This window comes from Epinephelus fuscoguttatus, linkage group LG18, assembly GCF_011397635.1.
Source record: "Epinephelus fuscoguttatus linkage group LG18, E.fuscoguttatus.final_Chr_v1".
Classification (NCBI taxonomy): Eukaryota; Metazoa; Chordata; class Actinopteri; order Perciformes; family Serranidae; genus Epinephelus; species Epinephelus fuscoguttatus.
The window spans coordinates 1,426,451-1,452,220 of NC_064769.1; the positions used below are offsets into that span (position 1 = coordinate 1,426,451).

General features: G+C 41.0%; 1 protein-coding gene across 1 annotated transcript in view; it reads left to right on the top strand.

The window, feature by feature from the left end:
* The first annotated feature begins 3,603 nt into the window (after window positions 1-3,603).
* slc12a2 (solute carrier family 12 member 2) overlaps window positions 3,604-25,770 on the top strand; it is a 112,852-nt gene continuing 90,685 nt past the window's right edge. Inside the window, exon 1 of the mRNA XM_049603991.1 lies at window positions 3,604-4,650. Coding sequence (XP_049459948.1) covers window positions 4,066-4,650 — 585 coding nt within the window. The 5' untranslated portion in view covers window positions 3,604-4,065. The remainder of the gene's footprint in view (window positions 4,651-25,770) is intronic.

Here is a 25,770-nt window from a genome sequence, read left to right on the forward strand (position 1 = left end):
TGATTGGCTGGCAGCAGATCTGCCCTCCACTCCTTCCTTAGATAGACACAATAGCTACTTAGCCAGAGAAAAGATGCTTGTCTGCATACAAACACACCTGGTCAAGAATTATTTACATACTAAATACCACTGTGGAATGGGACATTTGTAGTAGCATATTGAAATGGTGAAACACTAGTTTCAGCACAAAAATAAACACAAATGATAACATCAAAGTCAGCAACTGCCCTGTGGCCCAGACCCCAGGGGCCCCAGAAGCACAACAGGTTCACTGACAACTGTTTTTGTTTAATTTTTTTCTTTGGTGTCTTTGATTACAGGAAACATAATGACAGCAAATATTTAATGATTAACATTACTTTCAAGTCATATACATATAAATGGAAGAGTAGACCTCTTATTTAATGATAGTCCTAATAAACTGCTTTTAACTTTTGTTCTAAATCTCTTTAAATGTTCATTAATGCATTTTTCTTACACTCACTTTGCACACACTCACTTCATTTGATATCATATTATTTTTTGAGGGCTTTAATATATATTAACAAAGTGACACATTATTAGATCTGGGGTTCTTGTTGTATTATTTAGGCCTATTCTTATTTTTTTAAAAATACATTTACAGCCTGTTTAGATCTGCAGCTGTTCATTAAACACTTGGGGCTGAAGCCTCGGATGCCCAGGTCTAACAATGCCACTGCTGGGATTCTTTTTCATTTATTGTTCAGTGATTAAATGTAAGCAGCCAGGATATACCACAAGGCATTGTTCCATTCCCATGCTGTTGCCTTTTCCCTGTTCAGAAAAAGGCAATAGTTTAATCTGTATTCTATAAGCTGTAATTACTGTGACACTACTCATCCTGTCAGATGTTTATGTGTATAGCCACATTTCAGTCATTCTGATTTGGAAATAATTGATAACCCATACTCCCTCTGTCATATGACATCTTAACTAATATGTTAACATATATATATAATATAATACATAATATTCACTTAGCATGAGCAGCTGTGTGACACTGTAGTCAACATTGTTTGAGGAGCAACAGGCACTGTCTTTAATTTAAAAGCACATGATGACAAAATATGTCTGTAACAGTTATTCTCCTAGTATTGTGTTTTTTTTACAAAGGCATCACCTCATCAAACCTTAAGTAAGCTTTCAGAGTTTTGAATAAACCTGTAATTCTTAAACTTGTTCAGCTTTAACGTTGGCCCCCCAGAAAAGCTCTCAGCCTAGTTTTCACATTTTATATCATTTACAATCAGTTTTGAAGAGTGAATTTAAACAAGAAAGGGACATACACAAACTGTTGCCACAGAGCTGGAAGAACACTATTGTCAGGAGTATCATTGTATGGTGGAGCATTGATATTTCCCTGCCTTTGAACTAACAGGCATGGCAGGGTTAAGGAGAGACAATTTCACACCTCAAAGTGTGTTCACAGGTGTTGGGATCACTGCCGCACACATGGAAAAAAGTTGTGCGAAGCCTTTGTTGCTGCAGAAGGAGCTGTGTGAAGTCTTACAAACTGCCTGGAGTGAATTCACTTGTATTTAGCTGATAATACTCCTAATATTATTCAAAAAAACTTAGAATGCAGAACTTCCCTAGTCACCTGAAGAAATTAGAAAGTTTACAAAAGAAAATTATACGAGCCATAACCTGGTCTGGTTATAACACTCCCACACGTTCCCTCTTCCACAACTATAATCTCTTGAGGCTTGCTGAGTTCAATGTTCATCAAAATGCTTCTACAATGTACCAAGTTGTCCATAACTTGAATCCAAGACTCTCCAAGCTCATCCCAGTCAGCCGCCCCACGCATATTTATAATACCAGAAATACACATCTTATACACGGTAAAAAACACGACTGAAATGCACTAGTCTAAGCATAACAACCAGGGGGCCGCAGATCTGGAATGGGCTCGATGAGAGTCTGAAAACATCTAAATCCATCTTTGTTTTTAAGAAGAAACTGAAACAAAAAATGCTTAATTCATATGTATAGCATCCTTCGCTGATCTGGGAATGTATGTTGATTTGTCCTGTGTTTTATGGTTTGTGTCTGCAATATGGTTTGTGTTTGTAACATGTCTTGTACCATGTCACTGCTATACATCTTGACTCATCTTCCTGATCAGGCTCCCACCATAAGCTTTAAATAGCTTCATGGGAGACCTGGCACTCCGCACAATTGTGTCTTGTACTTGTGTAACTGTTGACACATGTTGATTCTGTGTGGTGTGCAAATAAAATCCGAAATCTGAAACTTTTACTTGTAAGAGAATGTTTTTATATTGTGGCATTACTTGTTAATTTGCGTCATCCTTCCACCACTGGAGAAAAACATTAAAGTGGTTACCCTTCTTAAAACCAGCTGTAAACGCAACATTGTTTTATCATCACATATTAAGTTAATATGTTGAAAATGTTAGCAAACAGTAGCCTATTTACACATCTTGCACTTATAGAGTAACTGAAAAATACCCAGCAGCATGGTGTGTAGTGGTTAGCATTGTTGCCTTGAACCCTGGGCTGCGGAAGCCCTTCTGTGTGGAGTTTGCATGTTGTCCTCATGTCAGTGTGGAGACATGGGTTGGGGTTTTAGGTTCTCCAGTTTCCTCCCACAGTCCAAAGACATGCAGCATAATTGGTGACTCTAAATTGGCCATTGGTGTGAATGTGAGTGTAAATGGTTGTCTGTCTCTATGTGTCAGCCCTGTGATAGTCTCGCGACCTGTCCAGGTTGTACCCCGCCTCTCACCAAATCTCAGTTGGGATAGGCCTTACCATTAAGAGGGAACTCATTAAGCAGCTCCTCTGGCAGCAGCATAGCATCTCCCCCTCTCTCTCTGTCTTGCTTAGTTTTTACTGAATATTTGAAGGCAAACTGTTCGGTTGACATGTAAAACTGTATCACTTGTTTTGTTGCAATTCTATGTTCTTAAAATAATAATCATTTATTTATTTTACTAATTTGTCATATCGTCAAGAATATCGTAATTGCAAAAATACCCGGAAATAGGGCCATATCACCCACCCCTAATTCAAAAAGGGTTTTTATCAAGGTTAGGATACTGACAATGCTGATCTGACCATATCTGCAACACCTTTTCTGAGACATGTTTAAGTGCCCTCGATTGTAGAGGTGAACTTATGTGCTGGGGCCTGGGGCACAGCTGGGCCCCAAAGTCCTGGGCCACTTGGCCACAATGGGATACCCCAAGCAAAGTGTTAATCCATCCCATCCAAAAGTAATTTCTTACAGTAAAGAACACCATGTTGCTCACTGTTAGACCCCACAGCGTGATAGCTAACTCCCTGAGACTAGTCACAGCCAACACATGTGAAGCCATACAGGAAGTTTACAGACGGACAGACAGACAGACACACACACACACGTATCGGCAAGCCTGTTAGTGCAGTTTCACCCCCTCCCCTCCTTGTCCCCATCTCTTCCCTCCTTCACAGGAGCCCAACAACGTCACGCCTACTGTTTGAGTAATGTGATGTCTTCTCGCGACATTTTCGTGACCATGAAAAAAATAGACTCAATCGATGACATCTCGCGTGGTTTCTTCCAGTGGGAGCCCACCCTTCAATGATGCCGACTGCAGTATGTATAATAGTAGCGAGGGCTGCACCGGGAGTGTAGGAGCAACTGCGACAAGGTCGACAACAGCATCCTACTCCGAACAACAGGGAACACAGAGGTAGACAGGATTTAGTCCGGCGGCCAAGCGAGTCAAAATAACCGGGGCTATTTTGGATTTACTGCCACGGAAGAAGGAGGAGGAGAGTGGCTGAACGTTTCCAGCCCGTAGCCTAATGTTCCGAGGCAGCTAACGAGCTATCCGTCACCACCAACGCTCACCGCGCGTCTGCTCTGCGCCTTCTTTGAGCAGGCAGACCAGTGTGTTCTTTCCCACATACAGGAAGACAATTGTGTGTTTATTACGGGGTGACTCTCGGGCTTGCACACTTCCTCCACTCAGTTTGTGGGCTACAACGTGTTTCCCCCCACACTCTTTTTACGTTCATCGGTGTTTTTTGTGCCATGTCAGCGCCATCCTCCGCACCCTCCGCCCCGGCAGAGAGCGCCGCGACGGAATATGATTTTCTAGCCCCGGATGCTGGGCTGAGGCCGCCCGGTCCGACGCCCAGCCAGAGTCGGTTCCAGGTGGACCTTGTTGCTGAAGCAGCGGGCGCCACCGAAGATAAGTCCCCGGGTTCCGACGCCTCCACCACTGTCCCATCCAGCTACAAGGCCAGCCCCATCGCTCCTCTTGAGGGTAACAGTGCTGATCTAGGTGTCGGTGGAGAGGAAGCCAAAGGCCGGTTTCGGGTGGTGAACTTCGCGGACCCGAGCGGAGCGGGGAGCGCGGCCTCTCCGGAGGCAGCGCCAGCCGAGGGACTGCAGAACGGGGACACGGTGATGAGCGAGACCAGCTTGCATTCATCCACAGGCGGTCAGCATCATTATCACTATGACACACACACCAACACCTATTACCTGAGGACTTTTGGCCACAATACCATCGATGCCGTGCCCAACATCGATTTTTATCGGCAGACAGCAGCGCCGCTGGGGGAGAAACTCATCAGACCCACCCTGTCGGAGCTCCACGACGAGCTAGACAAGGTAAGCCCTCAACACATGGTTGTGAGCACATTGACTGAGACAGGCATGACACCGCGGTGGGTTTACTGTTTGGTAAATGGGATAAATAATCCCGTTTTAATCATTAAAACGGTTAATACGGGTTTATAATGTTAATAAGTGCTGGTAATAACGAGGACAGCGCGACATGACTGTCAGTAGACGCTCAAATCAAGTTCTCACATCCTCAATTCCTCTAAAAATACTACAGATCCAATCATTTTACTCCATGTCATGTGCATAATTATTGGCAGCCTGTGCACATGCACAGACAGAAAAATCATGCGCTTTGCCTTCACTGCATCTTTTAGGCCACAGCAAGACTGCACGACTGCTTTTACTGTAGCTAGCACAAGATTTACTTCTTAAGACATAAGCTGTGGCTGACAGAGTCGAAGGTAACGTCAGTGTCTTATCAAAATGGCTTGTGGCTGGTTCCAGGTGCACAGTTGCTGCTTTTATGATGCTTTGTCATTTTGTTGACTTTATGAACAATAACCTCATAAAAGGAACATAGCCGCTGGAGCTTGTTGATTCGCTAGCGAATGGCACACTGTGGAGTGAAGACGTCATGATGTGGTTGATATTTTTTCTCTCTTGAAATGCTGCATATATTCACTCACCTTCATTTGTTGGTACATTATATGTTCAGAAGTAAATGGATGCCTGAACATATTCGCATATGTGATAGTTGAACAAGTGATTTCAACAGCATGGGCACTGATTAATGTGCTGCTGTAACAGCCTACCCTCTTGTCAAAAGGTTTTTCCACCAGAAAGGAACCTTGCTGCTCTCATTTAGCCACAAGTGCATTAGTGAGGTAAATCTCTGATAAGGCAGGCTCACAGTCTGCATTCTGGCTTATCCCAAAGGTGCTCTGGGGCCATGGTTCTGTGCAGGTCAAAGCATTTTTTATGGAGCTGGCATTGTTCATGTGGGCATTGTTATTTTTAAACTGTTGTAACAAAGTTTGAAGAACACTGTCTAAAATATCATTATATACTGGAGCATTATGTTTTCCCTTTAGTGGAACTAGGGCAGCTAAGTCACAACAACCTCAGACCAAAAGTATAGTATATGGTACAGTATATTGGCCTGGGCATCCACAGACTTTTGGCCATTTAGCACAAGTGGCTACTTATGACTCTTCTTCCATCAGAAAGCCTCAAACAAACAAACTCATAATTTTGAAATTGCCCAACATGAAGTGACCAAATTTGAAATGAATGCTTATATCACAAAAGCATGACTTTATACAGTTTGGCATCATTGAGCTTCAGTAATGTCCCATCATGCAAGTGATTTAACTTCTACTGGAGTAAGTGAAATGAAGTGGAGTGTGTTTATCTGGCCCTGAGTCGCCTGTAATTGTCAAGGTTATATTTTGATAAACTTCAAAGTGACTGCTGGCAGCAGTAGCTTGGCTAATACATCATAGCCCTGCAGAATTTGCACTGGTTACTCACTGTGGAATAGAGAACAATTCCAAAGCCTGTACTGTAAACATCTAGGCTATGAATAGCAGACATTCATCAAATGCAGCACGTAAGCTGTGGAACCCTTTTTTAACTTAATACCCCCAAGTGCTTTATCTAAATTAGAAATACGGTTCTTTGACGCAACTCAAGCTGATGATTATAGCTGATAAAAACAATCTGGATAGCAGCATAGATGAGAGGGGGGCAATTTGGAGGGAGCTACTTGACTGTATTCTTTTAAGTGTCTAGTGTTTAAGTCAGTTACTATGAAAAAATATTAATCTTTGCTTCAGAAGTTTTAACTGAGCTTGACTGATAATGGATGTTAAAAAGTTATAACCAAGACATGAAGTGGGTGGGACAGTTTACAAGTAAAACATGTAAAGTTTTTGGCATTTCTGTTGTGACATTTGTCATCAGCTGATATAAAACACAGACATATCACTATCAGTGTATGTCAGGTAGTCTGTTGTATACTTATTGAAAATGGATTTGTATAAGAGACTCGGCAGACAGCGTTGCCACCTGAAGGATTGCCTCACAGTGTATTCAATAGAATTCCTAGACACCGGAAAAGACATTTGTTTGGTGTGGTGAGGAGATGGATTTCACTTTTATGTGTGTGCTCAGTACAGAGGCAGCTTCAAGACTTGTTGGGCCTAGCTTACCACCATCCAACTAGCCTAGTTCAGGGTTGAATATTAGTACCAGCCATCAGCAAAATGCTGGTAAAATATATAATTGACTGCTAGATTTGCTTCAGTCACCAGCCAAAAAAACTATGATAATCTGTTGATGTTTCTGGTAGATTTTTGACAGTATCCAATATGCCAATATATAACAAATCATTTGGCTGATAACCGATACCAATATCAATATATCCCCCTTTTCCCCACCTAATTTTACTGATCATCAGGTCTGTTCGTTAGAGGAATTAATATTATATTATGCATACATACTGTTATCATGATGGCCCACCAGCAGATGGAGACATGACATACAGTACTTTTAAATGTATGTAATATTCCTTCATTGTGCAAAATAAAAAAAAGCATGTTGGGCAATTTTGATAGTTTATTTTGAAGGCAATGTTGGCTGAAACCGATGACGTGCCAATATTATTGTGATTCCAATAAAAAGTGCTGTTTTGGTGCAGAAACCCAAGTGTCATATTACCAGTGGTATCTCTTTCTGGTTTTTCAACCATTTGCAGCCCTCATTGTATGTGTGTATTTAATGTATGGAGAGATGGGTCATTTAAGCAATATCACACGAGAGGGAGTGATGTTATACTCGTATATTGTCACGGCTGTGATTCGGCTGTAGGCATGAGGCCGTTATGTTTTGTAGGATAATGTGCAGTGTGTATGCATTTATATTATGATTTTGTAATTGAAACCTTTTCAATGATTTGAAATGGCTCTCATAACACTCACAATCATTTTTCAGATCATGTTTAACCTTATAGATTAAATTTGAGCTCAGTGTGTTTTCTGATTTTTTTTTTTCTCTCTTTTAGACTAGTCAAAGTTTCAACTTCCGTTTAAACATCAGGGAACTCAATCATTAGAAACATCCCTTGTGGTTGCAGAATGACATACATTGCAAAGGTCCTGTGCAAGTGCTGGTGTTGACTAACTTCCTGTTGGCACATCTTCATGTCACCACTAGTGAGATGATTGTAAGACATGAATAAGATAACTGATATGAAGACGGCAAAGTGGTCAAACAAATAGAAATGGTGATGTATCAGATGTCTGTTCAAAAGTTGCATATCAAAGTACCAATTGCTTCTTCTAAGGGTGACAGATGCCCTTACTGGTATTTGACCCTGTTGTGTATCCGTTTTTTTTTAAAATTTTATTTATCAAAGGAAGTAATGAAATGTATGCCGGTTGTTTTTCTATTCTCACCATGTCACTGGTGCAGTTTTCTGTCCATAGGTAAGCGTTTGTTGAACTTTGTTGCTTGGGAGGTAGAGCAGGTTATCCACTAATTGGACTATTGGCAATTTGATCCAAGTATCATTGGGCAAGATGCTGAACCCCAAATTGTGTGTGAATGTTTAACTAAGTAGAAGGTGACACTAGGGCTGCTTGATTATGGAAAAAATAACAATCATGATTATTATGATCAAAACTGAAATCACGATTATGCAAACGATTATGTGACACACGTGATGACTTATATTGTTTACACGACGGCATGTAATTTCTGCCTCTACATGCGTGTTTAAAATTCTCCGCATGCACGCACACACACACACACACACACACACACACACAGACCAACGTCTCTCGCTCTCCCTCTGCTATTTTCACACTGTTTTTGAAATCTTCTGCGATCACCTGCCCCTCGCATTACTCGTATTTCACCTATTTGACTGGCTCGTGGAGTGAAAATAGCAGAGGAGGGGAGGGGGAGTGATTGCACATGTGAGTTTGATTTGCAACACAAGACAACGAGAGTAAACTGACAAGAAGCGCATAATCGTTTTATGTCGATTATTTTGTTTTAATAATCGTTGAAAGCCCAAATCGTAATCTAGATTTAAAATTCGATTAATCGAGCAGCCCTAGGTGACACCATGTACAGTAGCCTTGGCCACCATTGTATGAATGTGTATGACATTCATACATACATTTGTGTAAATGGGTGGATTTGGCATGTAGTGTTAATGCCCTTTGAGTGATCAGGAGACTGGAAAAGCACTATATGAATGCAAGTCAATGTATAGCGTATTAAGCTGCCCAATTACTTGACATTACTCACTGAATGGCGCTCTAATCTCTCTCAGACAATATCTCAGGATTGGTTAGTCCTTGAGGTGCCACAAGTCAAATCTGAACTGGGAAAAACTGCCTTTAGCTATTGTGTGCCTAGCACCTGGAATAAGTTCCAGGAGACTGCTAAACTAAATGCCCTTGTCTCCTTGAGCATACTCAAAAATCTGTGTCATGAGCTTGATGGTGAGGTATGTGAATGTTTTAAGTACTGTTTTACTGTCTTCTTTTTGCTGATTTTTTTTTTTTTCTTTAAATTATTTTTATTGCTTTATTGTTTGTATTGTTCCACGATTGTAAAATGTATTGTATGTAACCAGAGCACCATTGGAAATGAGACCTCGGTCTCAATGGGTTTCCCAGGATAAATAAGAGTTAAATAAATAAAGTCCATTTCCATGTACCACTGTCAGGATGTTGAAGTAATATACAAAAGCGATGACTGAGCCCACTGTCCAGGGTTCGAGCCACTGTAAGAACTGTTTTATGTTAGTAAATATTATGGTTGTCAAAAAAGTAGTGGTGATTCTACTGACCTTGTTTAAAGGTTTATCAAATTAGTGAGCTAAAATATCAGGCTGCTTAAGGGAAGGCCATCATGTGGAATGCCATGTTAACATTCCAGAGTGAGATATGACTAAAAAAAATGGTCTGGCTTACAATTAAATAATTGTACATATCAGCCATCACAATGTACTGTGAAATACAGTACCATGTTAGGACAAAAAGACTTTCCAGACTGTCTTCAGAACTCAGGTTTAAGTCCCTGCAGTGTTAAAATACCAGCACAATGGAAAGTCAGGTCACTACTAGTCTGAGTGGGCGGAAGTTCGCTGCATAGATCAGCCTCTCATTGGGCGGAACGAGCCACCTGCTGAAGTCCCGCCCTACCACCTCCGGTTGCAGTTTTCAACACGTCCTTTACTAACTTTTGCGGTGTTTGATCTTGTGGGGATGTAGCCATTTTTCTGCCATGGTTTGTGTCCTGTAGGCGATATTTTTGTGGGCGTGTTACACCAAAACCTGTTTCCCCCCGGCAATATTTTTGCAAGCGCACTGTTGCTGTGGCACCACCAAGAACGATTGTGATTGGTTGAAAGAAATTAAAAAAAAGTCGGAGCGTTTTTTTCCTCCAATCTTAAAGTGAGAGTTGACGCAGCCAGACCTTTCTTTTCTTGAGAAAGATCTGGTGAGCGAGACTAGGTCACTGCTGCACGGTAAAGTGTGCAGATGGTATGTACTTAGTTATTAACATTTAGAGCCCAACTGATGCAGGAGCTCACATTTTATATGTTGCTATGATTAAAAAAAGCATATTGTGTTGTAGAAGGTTTATCCATATTGCCCAATTGATACAGATTTTATTGCTCAGCTGGAAAATATGCTGCCTTTGTCACAACTCAGAAATAACCAAATTTAATGGGTCCTTGTCAAAAATGTGTACGTAAAAAGCAAAAACCTTCCAATATTTGGATTTTTGAAGGTTTTAAATGATTTAAATGATTTTCAGCCAAGGTTGGGCTCTCATTAGTGTATGTGGTGCCATACATGCTCACTTGCATACAAATCTAGAAAGACATTTATTGCCCTGGGCCATACAGTTACCATTGGAAATGGTATGACCACTTAGTCTATCGATACACACAGGATGTAATGTAACACATAATAGATTATGCATGGTGTTCCTGTACTGAGAGTCATAAAACACAGCCAGCACTAGTGTGTAAGTTGTACCTGACCTGGGCCAGTTATAAGGTTTATTCAGTTATCAAGAACTGAATATGTTTTGTGGGTTTTTCTCAGTTAGATTATCCAAATAACTCAGTGAGCCTGATTCCTGGAACACAGATAGATCTTGGGATGTCAAGGTCAAGGACAACACCAGTCTCCTACATAGCTTTTGATATACTGTATGTAGTTTTCATGTTCAGGATTAAGTCAAATAGGATCTCCAATAAAACACTGTAGGATGCAGGATTCTGTTTACATTGTCCAGTATAAGATTTTTTGCTCCCTGGGGCCCGGTAAACAGTAGATCACAGTTTTACCGGGCCCTTGTATATTTTTCCCTTGCCCTGCTGCCAATAGACGAAAATAACTAATAAATAATTTTGGTTGGTTTATTTAAAAAATATTTACAACAGTGAAGCGGACTTTAGATGTGTTAATTTTCTTTTAGTTGTTGATTTTAAATCTTGATATACAAAACTGTACAAAAGTTAGCTGCTGTTTTCCATGTTTTTATTTGATTTATAAATGTCACATATTTATTTTAGACATGTAAAAAAGATAAAAACAACACAGAACTAATGTAAATCATTTCAGCTGCTTAAGTGCAGTTACATTTTCTTTATACTGACTCAAATAACACACATAAAACAACACAGCTTTCTGTCAGAAAGACTGTTCTGGAACCGTTATGGAAAAAATCTTTCCATTTTAACCCAAATGCTGATCTTTTTCCCTAAAACTTAAGAACTGTCTCGCTTAAAGCTCTGAAGGCAAACTTCTCCTAACAGCCTCAAAACAAGATCATTTCACAGAACTATATATATATATATATATATATATATATATATATATATATATATATATATGTATGTGTATATGTGTATATATATATATATATATGTATGTGTATATGTGTGTATATATATATATATATATGTATGTGTATATGTGTATATATATATATATATATATATATGTATGTGTATATGTGTATATATATATGTATGTATGTGTGTGTATATATATATATATATATATATATATATATATATATATATATATGTATATATATGTATATGTACAGTACAGGCCAAAAGTTTGGACACACCTTCTCATTCAATGCGTTTTCTTTGTTTTCATGACTATTTACATTGTAGATTCTCACTGAAGGCATCAAAACTATGAATGAACACATGTGGAGTTATGTACTTAACAAAAAAAGGTGAAATAACTGAAAACATGTTTTATATTCTAGTTTCTTCAAAATAGCCACCCTTTGCTCTGATTACTGCTTTGCACACTCTTGGCATTCTCTCCATGAGCTTCAAGAGGTAGTCACCTGAAATGGTTTTCCAACAGTCTTGAAGGAGTTCCTAGAGGTGTTTAGCACTTGTTGGCCCCTTTGCCTTCACTCTGCGGTCCAGCTCACCCCAAACCATCTCGATTGGGTTCAGGTTCGGTGACTGTGGAGGCCAGGTCATCTGCCGCAGCACTTCATCACTCTCCTTCTTGGTCAAATAGCCCTTACACAGCCTGGAGGTGTGTTTGGGGTCATTGTCCTGTTGAAAAATAAATGATCGTCCAACTAAACGCAAACCGGATGGGATGGCATGTCGCTGCAGGATGCTGTGGTAGCCATGCTGGTTCAGTGTGCCTTCAATTTTGAATAAATCCCCAACAGTGTCACCAGCAAAACACCTCCACACCATCACACCTCCTCCTCCATGCTTCACAGTGGGAACCAGGCATGTGGAATCCATCCGTTCACCTTTTCTGCGTCTCACAAAGACACGGCGGTTGGAACCAAAGAACTCAAATTTGGACTCATCAGACCAAAGCACAGATTTCCACTGGTCTAATGTCCATTTCTTGTGTTTCTTGGCCCAAACAAATCTCTTCTGCTTGTTGCCTCTCCTTAGCAGTGGTTTCCTAGCAGCTATTTGACCATGAAGGCCTGATTCACGCAGTCTCCTCTTAACAGTTGTTCTAGAGATGGGTCTGCTGCTAGAAGTCTGTGTGGCATTCATCTGGTCTCTGATCTGAGCTGCTGTTAACTTGCGATTTCTGAGGCTGGTGACTCGGATGAACTTATCCTCAGAAGCAGAGGTGACTCTTGGTCTTCCTTTCCTGGGTCGGTCCTCATGTGTGCCAGTTTCGTTGTAGCACTTGATGGTTTTTGCGACTCCACTTGGGGACACATTTAAAGTTTTTGCAATTTTCCGGACTGACTGACCTTGATTTCTTAAAGTAATGATGGCCACTGGTTTTTCTTTAGTTAGCTGATTGGTTCTTGCCATAATATGAATTTTAACAGTTGTCCAATAGGGCTGTCGGCTGTGTATTAACCTGACTTCTGCACAACACAACTGATGGTCCCAACCCCATTGATAAAGCAAGAAATTCCACTAATTAACCCTGATAAGGCACACCTGTGAAGTGGAAACCATTTCAGGTGACTACCTCGTGAAGCTCATGGAGAGAATGCCAAGAGTGTGCAAAGCAGTAATCAGAGCAAAGGGTGGCTATTTTGAAGAAACTAGAATATAAAACATGTTTTCAGTTATTTCACCTTTTTTTGTTAAGTACATAACTCCACGTGTTCATTCATAGTTTTGATGCCTTCAGTGAGAATCTACAATGTAAATAGTCATGAAAATAAAGAAAACGCATTGAATGAGAAGGTGTGTCCAAACTTTTGGCCTGTACTGTATATATGTATGTATATATATGTATATATGTATGTATGTGTGTGTGTGTATATATATATATATATATATATATATATATATATATATATATATATATAGTTCTGTGAAATGATCTTGTTTTGAGGCTGTTAGGAGAAGTTTGCCTTCAGAGCTTTAAGCGAGACAGTTCTTAAGTTTTAGGGAAAAAGATCAGCATTTCACACACCAGACTTAAAGCAAAATGCGGACCGCCCAATGCACATTCAACCTGCTTAAGAGTCAGCTGTCACTTTGTGGATATCGGAGACTTCAGTCTGTATCATGCACTCGTATTAATGCAACTGCTTGAAATTTTAACATGCTCACTAAAAATGGTTGCATATGTCCAATCTAGAGCCCTGAGTCCAGTTAAGTAGTGAAGGGTTTAGGTGGGTCAGGTCTTAAAGACGTGGGTACGGGCTGGGTTTTGGAGTGATGCAAGATTTTCCAGTATGTCCGTCAACATAAACAGGATGCTTTTGTCCAAGATCACTGCCTCCAGTCAGTTGTATAATAAATGAAAATGGTGAAAAGCAGTCTCCCTTTCCTCTTCCCTAATCTCTGAAGCAGCTGATGAGCTGTTCCCATATCCAGTCATCAAGTAGTTTGTGCTGAAAAGCTGGTCTCATATTTTTTCAAGGGCGATTAAAGAGGGCTCCTATTGTGTTCCCGACTCAGAATATCTTGGGTCTTCATGGCAAATATGTAGTATAGTATCAGGAGTCCGGCCTGTTTCATCACCACCAAATTACTGCTGCTAGCAGATATGCATGATTAACTGATAGACGGCAGGATTTAATTAGCTGCTGTGGTTGGCTCACATTCATAGAGGCAGCACTGTTTGGCTCAGTATCTGGGAAATAGCTGTTGGACTTTGAAATTTGGGGGGTTTGTGGTGATTTGAAGGTCATGGTGACCCTGATGTTTCCACAGTATCCTCTCTAACATTGAAGAGTTTCCCTCTTTGTACCATATGCCCAGATCGAAATGTGGAATGGAAATTCCACTGTACCAGTTGACTGTTGCCCATGGACTTTTTCACAACAATCAATGAGTGGTTCAGTGTGCTGTCAGGGCACTTAAAGAGACCAAGTGCCACTGTGTTTGCCTGATGACTGCTGAACACTTCATGTTTATCATGTAACCTGATAGGGGCAACAATGGTGAGCTCCACAAGTAGACAGTTGGGTGTATTTGGTGGGATGGGACATTACGAGCAGGCAGGAATCTGTCACTGTCCTGGTGTATTGGGCCCTTGATCAGGGGGCAGCAGCCACAACAGCGGCAGTGTGCTGTAGGTCAATATTGGCGAGTGAGATGGGGAACAGTGACAGGGCAGATTTATTCAGTCCGGAGCAGCCAAGCATAAACGGGCTGTGCTGAAATATTGATGCCACCCTCAGTGTGGCTCCAGTGTAGCAGCTCCACTGTGTCTATAAAGGCATCATTGTAGCATGCCCTCTACATTTGAAGTAATTGAAGTTGGGGTAGGCAGTTTCTTTTTGGCAAAACTGGGCAAAAATCCCATAATGACTTTTTAGCATTTTGTAATTCAAGTTTTCTGAGAGAAAACCAGACTCCTGCACCTCCTTGTGGCTCTGATGTCAGACTTTAGAAAATCTAACCTGTGATGGGAGAATCACGTCATCTCATACACACACACACACACACACACACACACACACACACACACACATATATATACATATATATATATATATATATATATATAATATATAATATAATATAATATACATATTTCATGTCATATCCGACAACGGGAGGCTTTTAACAGGTGACGTCCTGTTAACTTTGCTGCTAGTGTTAGCTGTCCCTGTCAGCTGCAGCCACTGATGCGATCTAGACATCATGATTTCCTAAAACTGAATAAATACCACACATAGCAACACAAAACTGCTTTGCTAGCTCAATCATGTTGTAACTAAGATATCCGCTGGAAAAGATACTTTTTTCACGGACCGTTTAATGAGTTATTACCTATTACAGACACCGCTAACGGCTAACAGGGCTAACAGCTAACGGTTAGCCCAGCTAAACGTACACACAGAAATAGTAATGTTTGTTCAATCATTGTGTTTGTAGACTTTACAAACATCGGATTAGTCCATACGGTGATACAGTGATGTGAAAAATGTGATATATAGGCTATATATATGTAGCTAAAAGCTCTGCTGGTTTTCTACCCGGAAGTATTTGTAAACAACAAGGCGATTGCCTCTATAGTCCGGCCGGACGGATGAGTCATGGCCTTGTAAAAGATTATGTTTGTTTCTTTTAGTTGGCGAGAATGTGTCGCTGCAAACGCGACAAACATCCACTGAACTTTGACGGCGTTTTCTGCGAGCACAGCTGAGCCATTTTGTACCGCTACACCTGTTTCTAGTGAGACTATGTTTACAAGCACCAGAGTTCAGTGAGCCACCGAAGGACCGCCCTGCAGATTTACTATTGGTTCTGCAACGTAGGGAGTTTTTTTAAACTCTGAAATTGTATCCGCTATCTAAACACAAAATCAGGGAGAAAGTCATCTGTCTTTAGTTAAGCAAAGCGTCTAAAGACTGACTTGTGAGTCTAAGATTCTCCATCCAGTAGCAATTTTTTCCCAATATCATAGATAAGAAAATGTACACTGTACAATAACTGTCAATTTTAATTCATGGTATACCTTGAATCTGATATACTGTTGCAACCCTAGTCTTTTCAAATGTTGTTGTCTTTGTGGGGACAACAGAAAATATGTTTGTGACAGACATCTTCTGCGGGACGCCTTTGAGATAAAAGGTCACAGTAAACAGAACTGTCAACATGTAAGAGAATGCACCCTATTTTTCCCTGCATGTACATTGTAAACAACAAATCTGTGTTAAAATTGGTAGGAGGAGTTTTAGTTACGTTGGCAGTTAGCTGTTAGCTGTTAGCAGCTGGTGGCTGGAACTAACAGTTAACAGGGTTTACATTTAGTAACATTATAATGCGTTCAAGCTCTATTCAGTGAAAATGAGTTATTATGATTATAGCATTTTCATGATGTGTTCAATGTAATCTTGTAAAATGTAGTTTTTGTTGTAAAAGGGTTAAAGCTTATATCAAAGGTTTTTTCATAAATGTGTATGATTTAAATTTGTGCTCAAAGGTGGAGCAATGAAGGGCTAGATTACTTCTGAAAAGTTCAGTAATTTTAATGAAGATTTCTTTGTTTCCCTGGCACAAATAAGAGGGAATAAGCTACAACAAAAACAACAATTGTTATTTTAAACATAGGTATTCGTATCGGCCCAGAATTTTAGAATGGGTGCATATCTAATTATAAATAGTTATAAATAGTAGATGAAGAGGAATCAGTGAAATTATGTGGAATACCAGCAATACAGAATTGAAATTCAGGCCCTGGAGGTACAGCTGTTCAGTGTGCTGCGCTTTACAGGAGATGTTGTGAGCTTGCACAGTTGAACTGCTGTTTGAGTGTTACAGGTTTTCCTTTTTTTTTCTTTTCCCGAGCAAATCTCCCCCTCCCCCCTTTCCACCTTGCCCCCTCCCTTCTCTGTTTGCGGCACAGATTGTCCACAGAAACAGGAAGCAGAGGACACCCTGGGCTTCTGGTGTGGCCTTTGACAGGAGAGGGAGTCCTTTTGTCTCAGCATAAGCCATGACTGATGGCCTTACAGCTGTTGTAACACACACACACACACACACACACACACACACACACACACACACACACACGCAACAGCTCATAAACCTCTGTGTGAGTTTGTGCTCTCTGTCTGCCAAGGACCTGGCCTTCTTATCCCAACATCCTAGTGCGTCACAGAGCCTGATGTCAGAAATAGCACAACAACCCCACCCACCCCCTGAGACCGTTTGTACAGGCTAACATGTATAGTAGTTCAGCTGGGAGTAACTTGTTGGTGAACTGGGAGTAAATGGGAGTTTGTTTTTCCCCATTACCTTAAGTATATGTACAGTTATACAGATTTGAGTCTTAAAGCTTGAATGTTCATATATCCATAAAAAGTTTCCTAACAGTCTGATCATCCGATCTCTCATGTTTCTTGGCCTGTCTCGCTTTGTGATGTTGCAGTGTTCTCAGAGCTCAGGTAGTAACTTGGTGGATTTAAATCAACTAGATATCGATGCCTTTTGTGGGTGCCTTTTTTAATTTTATTCATATTTCTTACCTTTTTGGTTCTTGAAACTTGTTGGGGATTTAGAACCCAAAAAATACGTCTGTCAGTATGTCAGTTTAGTTAAGCCTGTTGACTAAAAAGGAGGAGAGTTGTTTGATAGTATCTAGAAACAGGAAATGACTACGCAGGGCTTCAGACTGCAACCAAATGGTAGCATTTTGCAACCATTTTTTGAGTCAGTGCGAGTATTTTTTACATCTACTCGCTTGTTTGCGACCCACAAATTTGCGGGCATTTTTCTTTTTTCATGTTGTTCAACGAAGGAGCGAGTCCGCCAGTTCAGGCTAATATGTGTGAGAAGGAGGAGAGTCCGAGAGTGAATGATCAGTTAACTGTGAGGATCATGTCATCTACACTCATCAGTAGGCTCGTTCGAGATGAACTGCGCCTGGCCTGGAAAGTGGATGAGAGCAGGCGGCTGCAGCACAAGGCGGTGACAACACCTGCAGTCAGGTGGGAGGCTGAATCCAAATGTCCACCCTCTGGATGTGCAGACTGAGCCCTCACTGACTTCAGTTGTATGTAATGTGACGTATTTACTGCCATCACGTAAAGTCTGCGGGGGCAGAGACTGCAAGTGATAATAGACAGCCCTCAAGACTTTTACTTGTTGCCATGGAAATGCTCTACTATCGCTGTTATCATATTTATATATGTCATATATATGGATAAATAGTGCCTACTCATCTGTACCTGCAGTTAACAAGCTATAAATCCCATGTATAGCCTTTTTTTGTGACAGAACAGAATTCATATATTCATATATCTCTATATAACAGGCTACACGCAATCAAAAACAGAAATGTTTGTAAATAACGACAGGTCTGTAACTCAGTAAATTGGGCATTACTTACATACTTTATAATTGTTAAAATATTATCAGACTCATATATCAGTTTGTTCTCAGTCTCCAATTGTTTTAATTAATGACCGATTCATTTATTAAAATGCTTTACAGGCTTTCTGTAATTTATGTTCAAGGTTCAACCTTCATTTTACATGAATTCTCATGTAAATCAGCATCATATCAGTTTGCTGCTGCAGAACAGACCTGTCTCCTCAACTAAACAGGCTAAATAAATTGTCTGACTATAAGGTTAATATTTTCAGAGGGAACACCCCCCCCCCCCCAAAAACAACAGCCTTTATTAAAGATCAGTCAGGTATAGTCAGGGCTTCACATCTGTATAGATGTTATTTTGAGAATCCTCACATCCCACAGACCACCAGTCTCTGTGACGTTTAATACTTCAATAATTAAAATAGTCCGTTTAGATCCAAACGGAAAGCTGGGGCTAGCTGGGAGCGGCTAGCGGAGCACCACAGCATGACCGGAGGGAAGCACAGCCAGTTAGCCTCCGCTAGTGTCTGAGCTAGCCCCGGCTCTCCGTTTGGATCCAACCGGAGCACTGAGCCCTGGTTTGTTATCCAGGTTAAAGTGGGAAGAAGCAGCAGGTTTATCGGGCAGCTGAGTGAAGTGGAGCCTGCGGAGGAAACACCGGGACTGTCTGGATGTTATAGTCTGTGGAGGTGCTGCGGTGCTCGGCTGCACAGATAGGAAACCCCTTGGCTGACAGGATGTACCACTCTCTCACTTCGCTCTCTCACGCAGGTGCAGAGCGTTCGTGCTACTTGGCCGTGGGATGTAGTCCGTGTAGTGTGTTCAAATGCAACTGACACAGGGTCCGCACCTTTATACCAAACACGTTTTCCAAGCAAATACAACATGTTAACGTTATTAGCACAAGCCTATGGCATTTTACATTGTATAAAGTAGCCTAGTGACGAGCGGACATTTCCTCTGATCATATGAAGCCAGGATAAATCCCAACGTATAAATCTCTAAAGGATAGATCACACACAAGACTTAAAATGCCATTTTAGTGGAGGCTTTACTGTCTTCACAATTTATTGTTTCTCATCTGTGGAATACAAGTAAATACAAGCTTCGTTTCCACTGAGGGAAAAGGTGTCAGTATACAGAAACAGACAGGAGGTCTGCGTTACCACGATGCGTAGTTACAATTCTGGAGAGGTGCACGTCAGGCTACGGCATAGGTTACGGCGTTGATTCAACGCAGAAGTATAAATGAACTTTTAGCCTTATACATTTTTGTGCAGTCACAAAAAAGGCTCTACATGGGATTTTTATCTTGTTATATGCAGGGACAGGTGAGGAGGCACTGTTCATCAACTTATATGACATATATATGCATATGACAGCAGCGACAGTTGAATGTTTCCGTGGCAACAAGTAAAACAGTCTTGAGGGCTGTCTATTAGCTGCTTGCAGCCTCTGCCCTGGCAGACTTTACGTGATGACAGTAAATACGTCACACTATGTACAACTGAAGTCTGCAAGGGCTCAGTCCCCAAGTCCAGAGGATGGACATTTGGATTTAGCCACAGACACTGGCTCCAAATGATGTCACCAGTGCAAGATGACAGGCTGAACAGGCATGAACAGACTGAGTCGGTGGTGAAAAATAACCCAATGCCTATTATATGGCGATACTTTGGATTGAGGTACAGCAACGTTGACCAGAGAGATGTCCTGTGTAAAACTTTAAAAGTTAAAGTCACCACGTCCTGCGGCAACACGACCAGTCTATATCAGCACTTGAGACAGCACAGAGAAAAGTACGAAGACTGCATGCGAGAGAAAGCCAAGCCATGTAATGTTAAAGACAGAGAGACAACTGAAAGCCGCTAGAGCCTCATAAAACAACAACAAAGCACAATTACGCATACATTCATAAATGTCACACCATACGCCAAGACCCCAAAGAGATACAGGGAAATCACAGACTCCATAACAAACTATGTAATAACAAATTAAAAATTGAGAAAAATTTTGCTGGGGTTCAGCCCCCATGACATGCTGTTGTGTTGTGCAATGGCCGTTTCACATGCTGGAATTTTTCATTTACGTGACAACACCTGAGCGCAACACAGGCTCCGCTTCGCTGTGCTGTGCTGCTGTGCGAGCAGCTTGTTTGCCTGTGCGTAACAGCAGTCTGTTGATGGTCATTTACACACTGTCCAGAACAGTAACTATGTCAGGTCAGGCCCATGCCCCCCTAATATAATGTAGGGGAAACACTGAATCAAGCAAGAAGACTCATGATACCATTTATGTATTATATTGTAATCACAATTGCAAATCGCGATATTGTCCACCAAAATCGCAATCGCACATTTTTATCAAATCATGCAGCACTAGTATGCTACGGTGCAGTCCTTTATGAGCGTCACCTATAAAACATATTAAGTTCTTTCAGAAGGAAACATCTGATGTGCATGAGATCCAAATAAAACATCTGGAGTTTCCTCCTCTGCTTTCTCTGGAATTTTGTCCCCTTAGACACAACCGTGTTGACCTTCATAATCACATTTCCTGTTGCCTGCAGTCCTCACTCTCACAGCACTTAGCAGCACTGCATGACAGATCAACTGTCCGCTCCCAGCACTGCTAAGCTCAGCACTTCACAAAGCACATGCACTATTTTCACCTAGGGGCTGAGTCACAGTATGAAGGATGAATGTTGACATCACTTTCTCACTGAAAGTTTCTGATTTAGCCTAATCATAATTTTGCCAGTTTTAAACTGCAGTTCATTGAGGCACAGCCCTCTGCTTGTGTTTAGAAAACATGTAACATTTGAGAACCTTGATTTCTTTTGTTCGATGGAAAAGGTTTATAAAAAAATTCTTTTTGTTCCTCATAGTTGGTATTGGAAAAAAAAAATCTTATTTGTGTATGTGTATTGTACTGGTGTTTTTATATAAACATTTCAAATGATACCAAGCCCCCAATATATCTAACATGAAATAACTGAAACACAGTATAAGTCAGTGTACAATTTCAGGGGCATTCTTTCTTTTGTTGAAGTTAGCATTGCCACTAACAAAAATGAGTGCAATCTCCGATTTCCTTCAGTTAGCTGATAAATGGAACGTTCAGGTTCCCAGCTCCTAATTATTCCCTCAAACTGAAAAGCTTTTGTCTGTATATCTCATTGAAAATACCACTCATCTGCAGAGCTGACATGTACATGTTGTTGAGAAGGAAACTGTTTGATAAACAAGTGAAAGATGTGTGGAGGTCAGTTTGATATGACAGCCTCTCCCTCTCCTGCTGAAATCAACTTCCTGTGAGTGTGTATTTAGCATCATGGAAAATTGGCAGACAGCCTTTATATACATGTTTATAGACACATGCCAGCCATATGGCAGGATGTGCCCACAGTCTACTCAATTTGCATCCAATTGCAAAATCAAGACATTCTTCAAACGCATGCTTATACAAAGCACATGTGCTGGAAAGTTAGAAGATAACAGGGCGTAGAAGCAAAAAACTGCTCTTAGAACTTGCGGATAAATATATTCATTCATTTAAGTGAGAATTGGGTTTATTGTGAGACAATATTCTGACAGAATATTCTTCTTATAGCCTTTAATCCAGTAGGGAGAGCTCCTCTCCAAAAACCAAACTAACATTTCTATAAGGTTGAGGCACAGTGCACACACAAATATGGATTTAAACAGCTAATGGAAGGTTCAGACTTTTGAGATGTGTCAAGGGGAAAAAGGGGAAAAACAGTTGGATAAAACCCCCAAAATAAACTTTCAGATTGTTAAATGTAACTGAATAAAGATATCATATTGAAGGCTGATGTATTTTAGCTGTGTCATAGCTATTTGTTCATCTTAAAAAACACAACATTAAATTTGCACTGCTATTTGAAAATGTCTGATTTTGGACAGCCCTAGTAGTAATTTTTAAGATAAAGATGCAGACAGATTTAAATAAATACTAATTATTTAAAGCAATTTATCATTGTTTTTTATAACAATGAAGATGACAATGTAAAAACCTAAAGAATTGTCACCTGAATCTGCCGCTTCCCTCTGCTTAAGAGAGCTTTGTAATGAGTTCCAACTCATTGCTTAGCTCTCAGGCCCACAACTTATATTCACCCACACCAGGCAGCTGTGACAGACATAGTTAGAGACTAGCTGGTGAACTTAGTGGAGTTCTTATGACCTTGTGCTGCATTAAAAGTCTTTTCTAGTCAGCTATTCTAAACTTTTACTAACAAACCTGCTGGTATTTCTGGTTATGTTAATGTCAAAAAAGTTTCATCATTTGGCTTACTGTTAAGTGTTTAGAATAGAATAGAATAGAATAGAATAGAATAGAATATACTTTATTGTACCCTAGGGGAAATTTGTTGTGGACTCGAGTGAATACACCAGCTGCCTTGCAGACAATAAATATACACAAAACAGCAAAGACACAGGAAATGACAAACATACACACTCATAAGACACAAACCAGACAAAATGTGAAAAACAGACAGAACACCAAGTTATTGCACAGTCCCCAATATTTCCCAACCCAAGTTATTGCACTAAGTTAAGTTATTGCACAATCCCCAGCATTTCCCAGCCTTCAAGAGCTATTTAACAGTTTGATGGAATTAGGAATGAATGAGTGTTTGAAATGGTTCAGTTTGCATTGCACTCTGTACCTTCTGCCAGAAGGCAAGAGCTCATACTCAGGATGAAGGGTATGAAATGGGTCTGCCAACAACCTCCGTGCCTGCCTGAGTACAGACTGCTCATAGATGGACTGGAGGGAGAGCTTTTCAGTCCTCCCCAACACCTTCATAGCAGTCTGTACCAGGCGCTGCAGCTTGGATTTGGACTTTGCGGAGAGGTTGCCAAACCACGCCGTCATCCTGTACCTGATAACACTCGCCATCACTGCCTGATAGAATTAAAACATAATGTTGTGACTGACACCAAACAACCTCAGCCTGCGCAGAAAATACAGCCTTTGCTGTAAACGAGAACATACATGATCCATGGTCATTCCAGGTGAAAAGGTTATCCAGGTGGATGCCCAGATACCTAAATGATGTGACCTGTTTGATCTCCTCTGAGTGTATAGAGAGTGGAGTGTGATCCCCCACTGACCAAGGGTCCAGCACCATCTCCTTTGTTTCTTTAGTGTTAATGATGAGGTAGTTATTGTCACACCATTGAACAAATTTATTGACCTCCATGAAGTACAGTGAGGGGTCTGAGTTCTGGTGAAGGAGGCTGAGGATGGCAGTGTCGTCAGAAAATTTAAAAAAACAGGTTATTGGTGCAGTCATTTGTGTAAAGGGTGAACAGGACTGGTGAGCTTACACAGCCCTGAGGTGCACCTATACTAATGCATTTGGATTGGGAGAGTGAGTCGTTGATCCTGACATTTTGGGTTCTATCTGTTAAAAAAAAAGAATAAAACCACTTAATAATAAAAGGATTAACATTCATCTGACTAATTTTCTGTAAAAACAGATGAGGCTGCAATGTATTAAAAGCAGAGCTAAAATCAATGACCAAAAGGCGTGCATAGGCTATGGAATCCTTCAGGTGCTTAAGAGTCAGGTGGATGATGCTATTAATTGCATCATTTGTGCTCCTCCCCTTTCTATAAGCAAACTGGAATGGATCTAGTTCAGAATTTACTTCAGATTTCCGCATGGATTCCATGTATTTTTCGAAGCATTTCATGACAACAGAAGTTAAAGCCACTGGTCTAAAATCATTGTTTTCTGTGGGACAGGGTTTCTTTGGAATGGGAATAATGGTAGATTTTTTCCAGAGGGCCGGGACCGAATGAGAATCTGCAGACTTCTGAAACACAGGACACCAAGCTGGAGTTAGCTCTGCTGCAAAGGTCTTTAAGAGAAAAGCTGAGATGCCATCAGGGCCTGCGGATTTCTTTTTGCATACATGGCTGAAAAGTGACAGAATTTTGAGGGGATCAACTACTAACCTTGAACCAGGGTCAGCAGATGTAATTGGCTGTAGTACATTATTGCATTCCAAAGAGAAGTCCTGTGTATCAAACCTGAGAAAGAAATCATTGATTTGCTTTACTCAGCTCATCACATGTTATGAGGCACTTTCTGTGTGTTGTCATGTTGGTAGCAGCTTTAATGGAGACCCAGAGTTTTTTAGAGTCCATAGAGGCAAAGTTCTGTTCAATGACTGACATCCCTGGGCTTCCTTCTTGCCTCCCTTAACAACTGATTTAGCTCCTTTTGACTGATTTTTAACCCCATCCGGTCATGATTCCTAACAGCCAGTTTTTTCCGGTTAATACAGTCCTTTAATTCTCTGGTGATAGGATAGTGTGATAACTTTTTTAGTAGCCACACAATCCACACAGAATTTAATATACTCTGTAATACTGTCAGTGGCTTCATCAATACCCAAACCATGAAAAATGTCCCAGTCTGTACAGAGGAACGAGCCCTTCAGAGTCTCTATACTGTCATTAACTGTCATTGACTGTCATACAGTCACTGTCTTGGTTAATGGTTTACTGCTCTTTAAGACAGTCTCATAGGTGGGTATCAGATGAACTGTGTTGTGGTCTGAGATTGACAGAGGGGGCTTTGGTCTGGCACTGTATGCATTTCTTATATTCCCATAACATTTGTCCAGCACTCTATTATCATGGGTGCCACACCCATTTTTGTTCAAATCCGGGGATGGAAAGTTCCAGTTTACAGTGATAAAAATCACCCAGAATAAAGACCGAGGCTCCAGGAGTGCGCTGTAGTTGATTGTGGACGCAATCTGCAATATGGGCTGCAGCTTGGGCCGCATTACCACTGGGGGGCACATACACTGAGCAGATGACAATATTGCCAAACTCCCTCGGGAGGTAAAAGGGTCTTAGAGAAAGGCACAACAGGAAACATACCTTCATGTTGGTGCGGAGCTCCTCCATCTTGCTCCTGAGAGAGCGAGTGTTGCTGAGAATCAAGCCGGGCAGCGGAGGCCTGCTGCCTCTCTGGCAGAGACACTATCGGATCCCCCCACGTCGGCCTCTCCTCTGTAGTCTTCTGTGAGATGGTGGGATTTTGAATGCCTCGGGCAGGGTGGACAAGTCCGCGAGCGGCGATGTTGTTCCCGTGTAGCGGAGAGACAACAGCGTGTCTCTGGAGTAAAAGAGTGGCAGCCCACCCTCCACGTGTGGAGAAGTTTGGCACGTCCTCAGCAGCTCCCAAACAATTAGTGCCAGCAATAGTCCTTGTGCAGATAACGCCATGGTGCTCCCCCGAACCCTCATACACACTCACACAGTCAGTAAAACACACTAAAACGAAT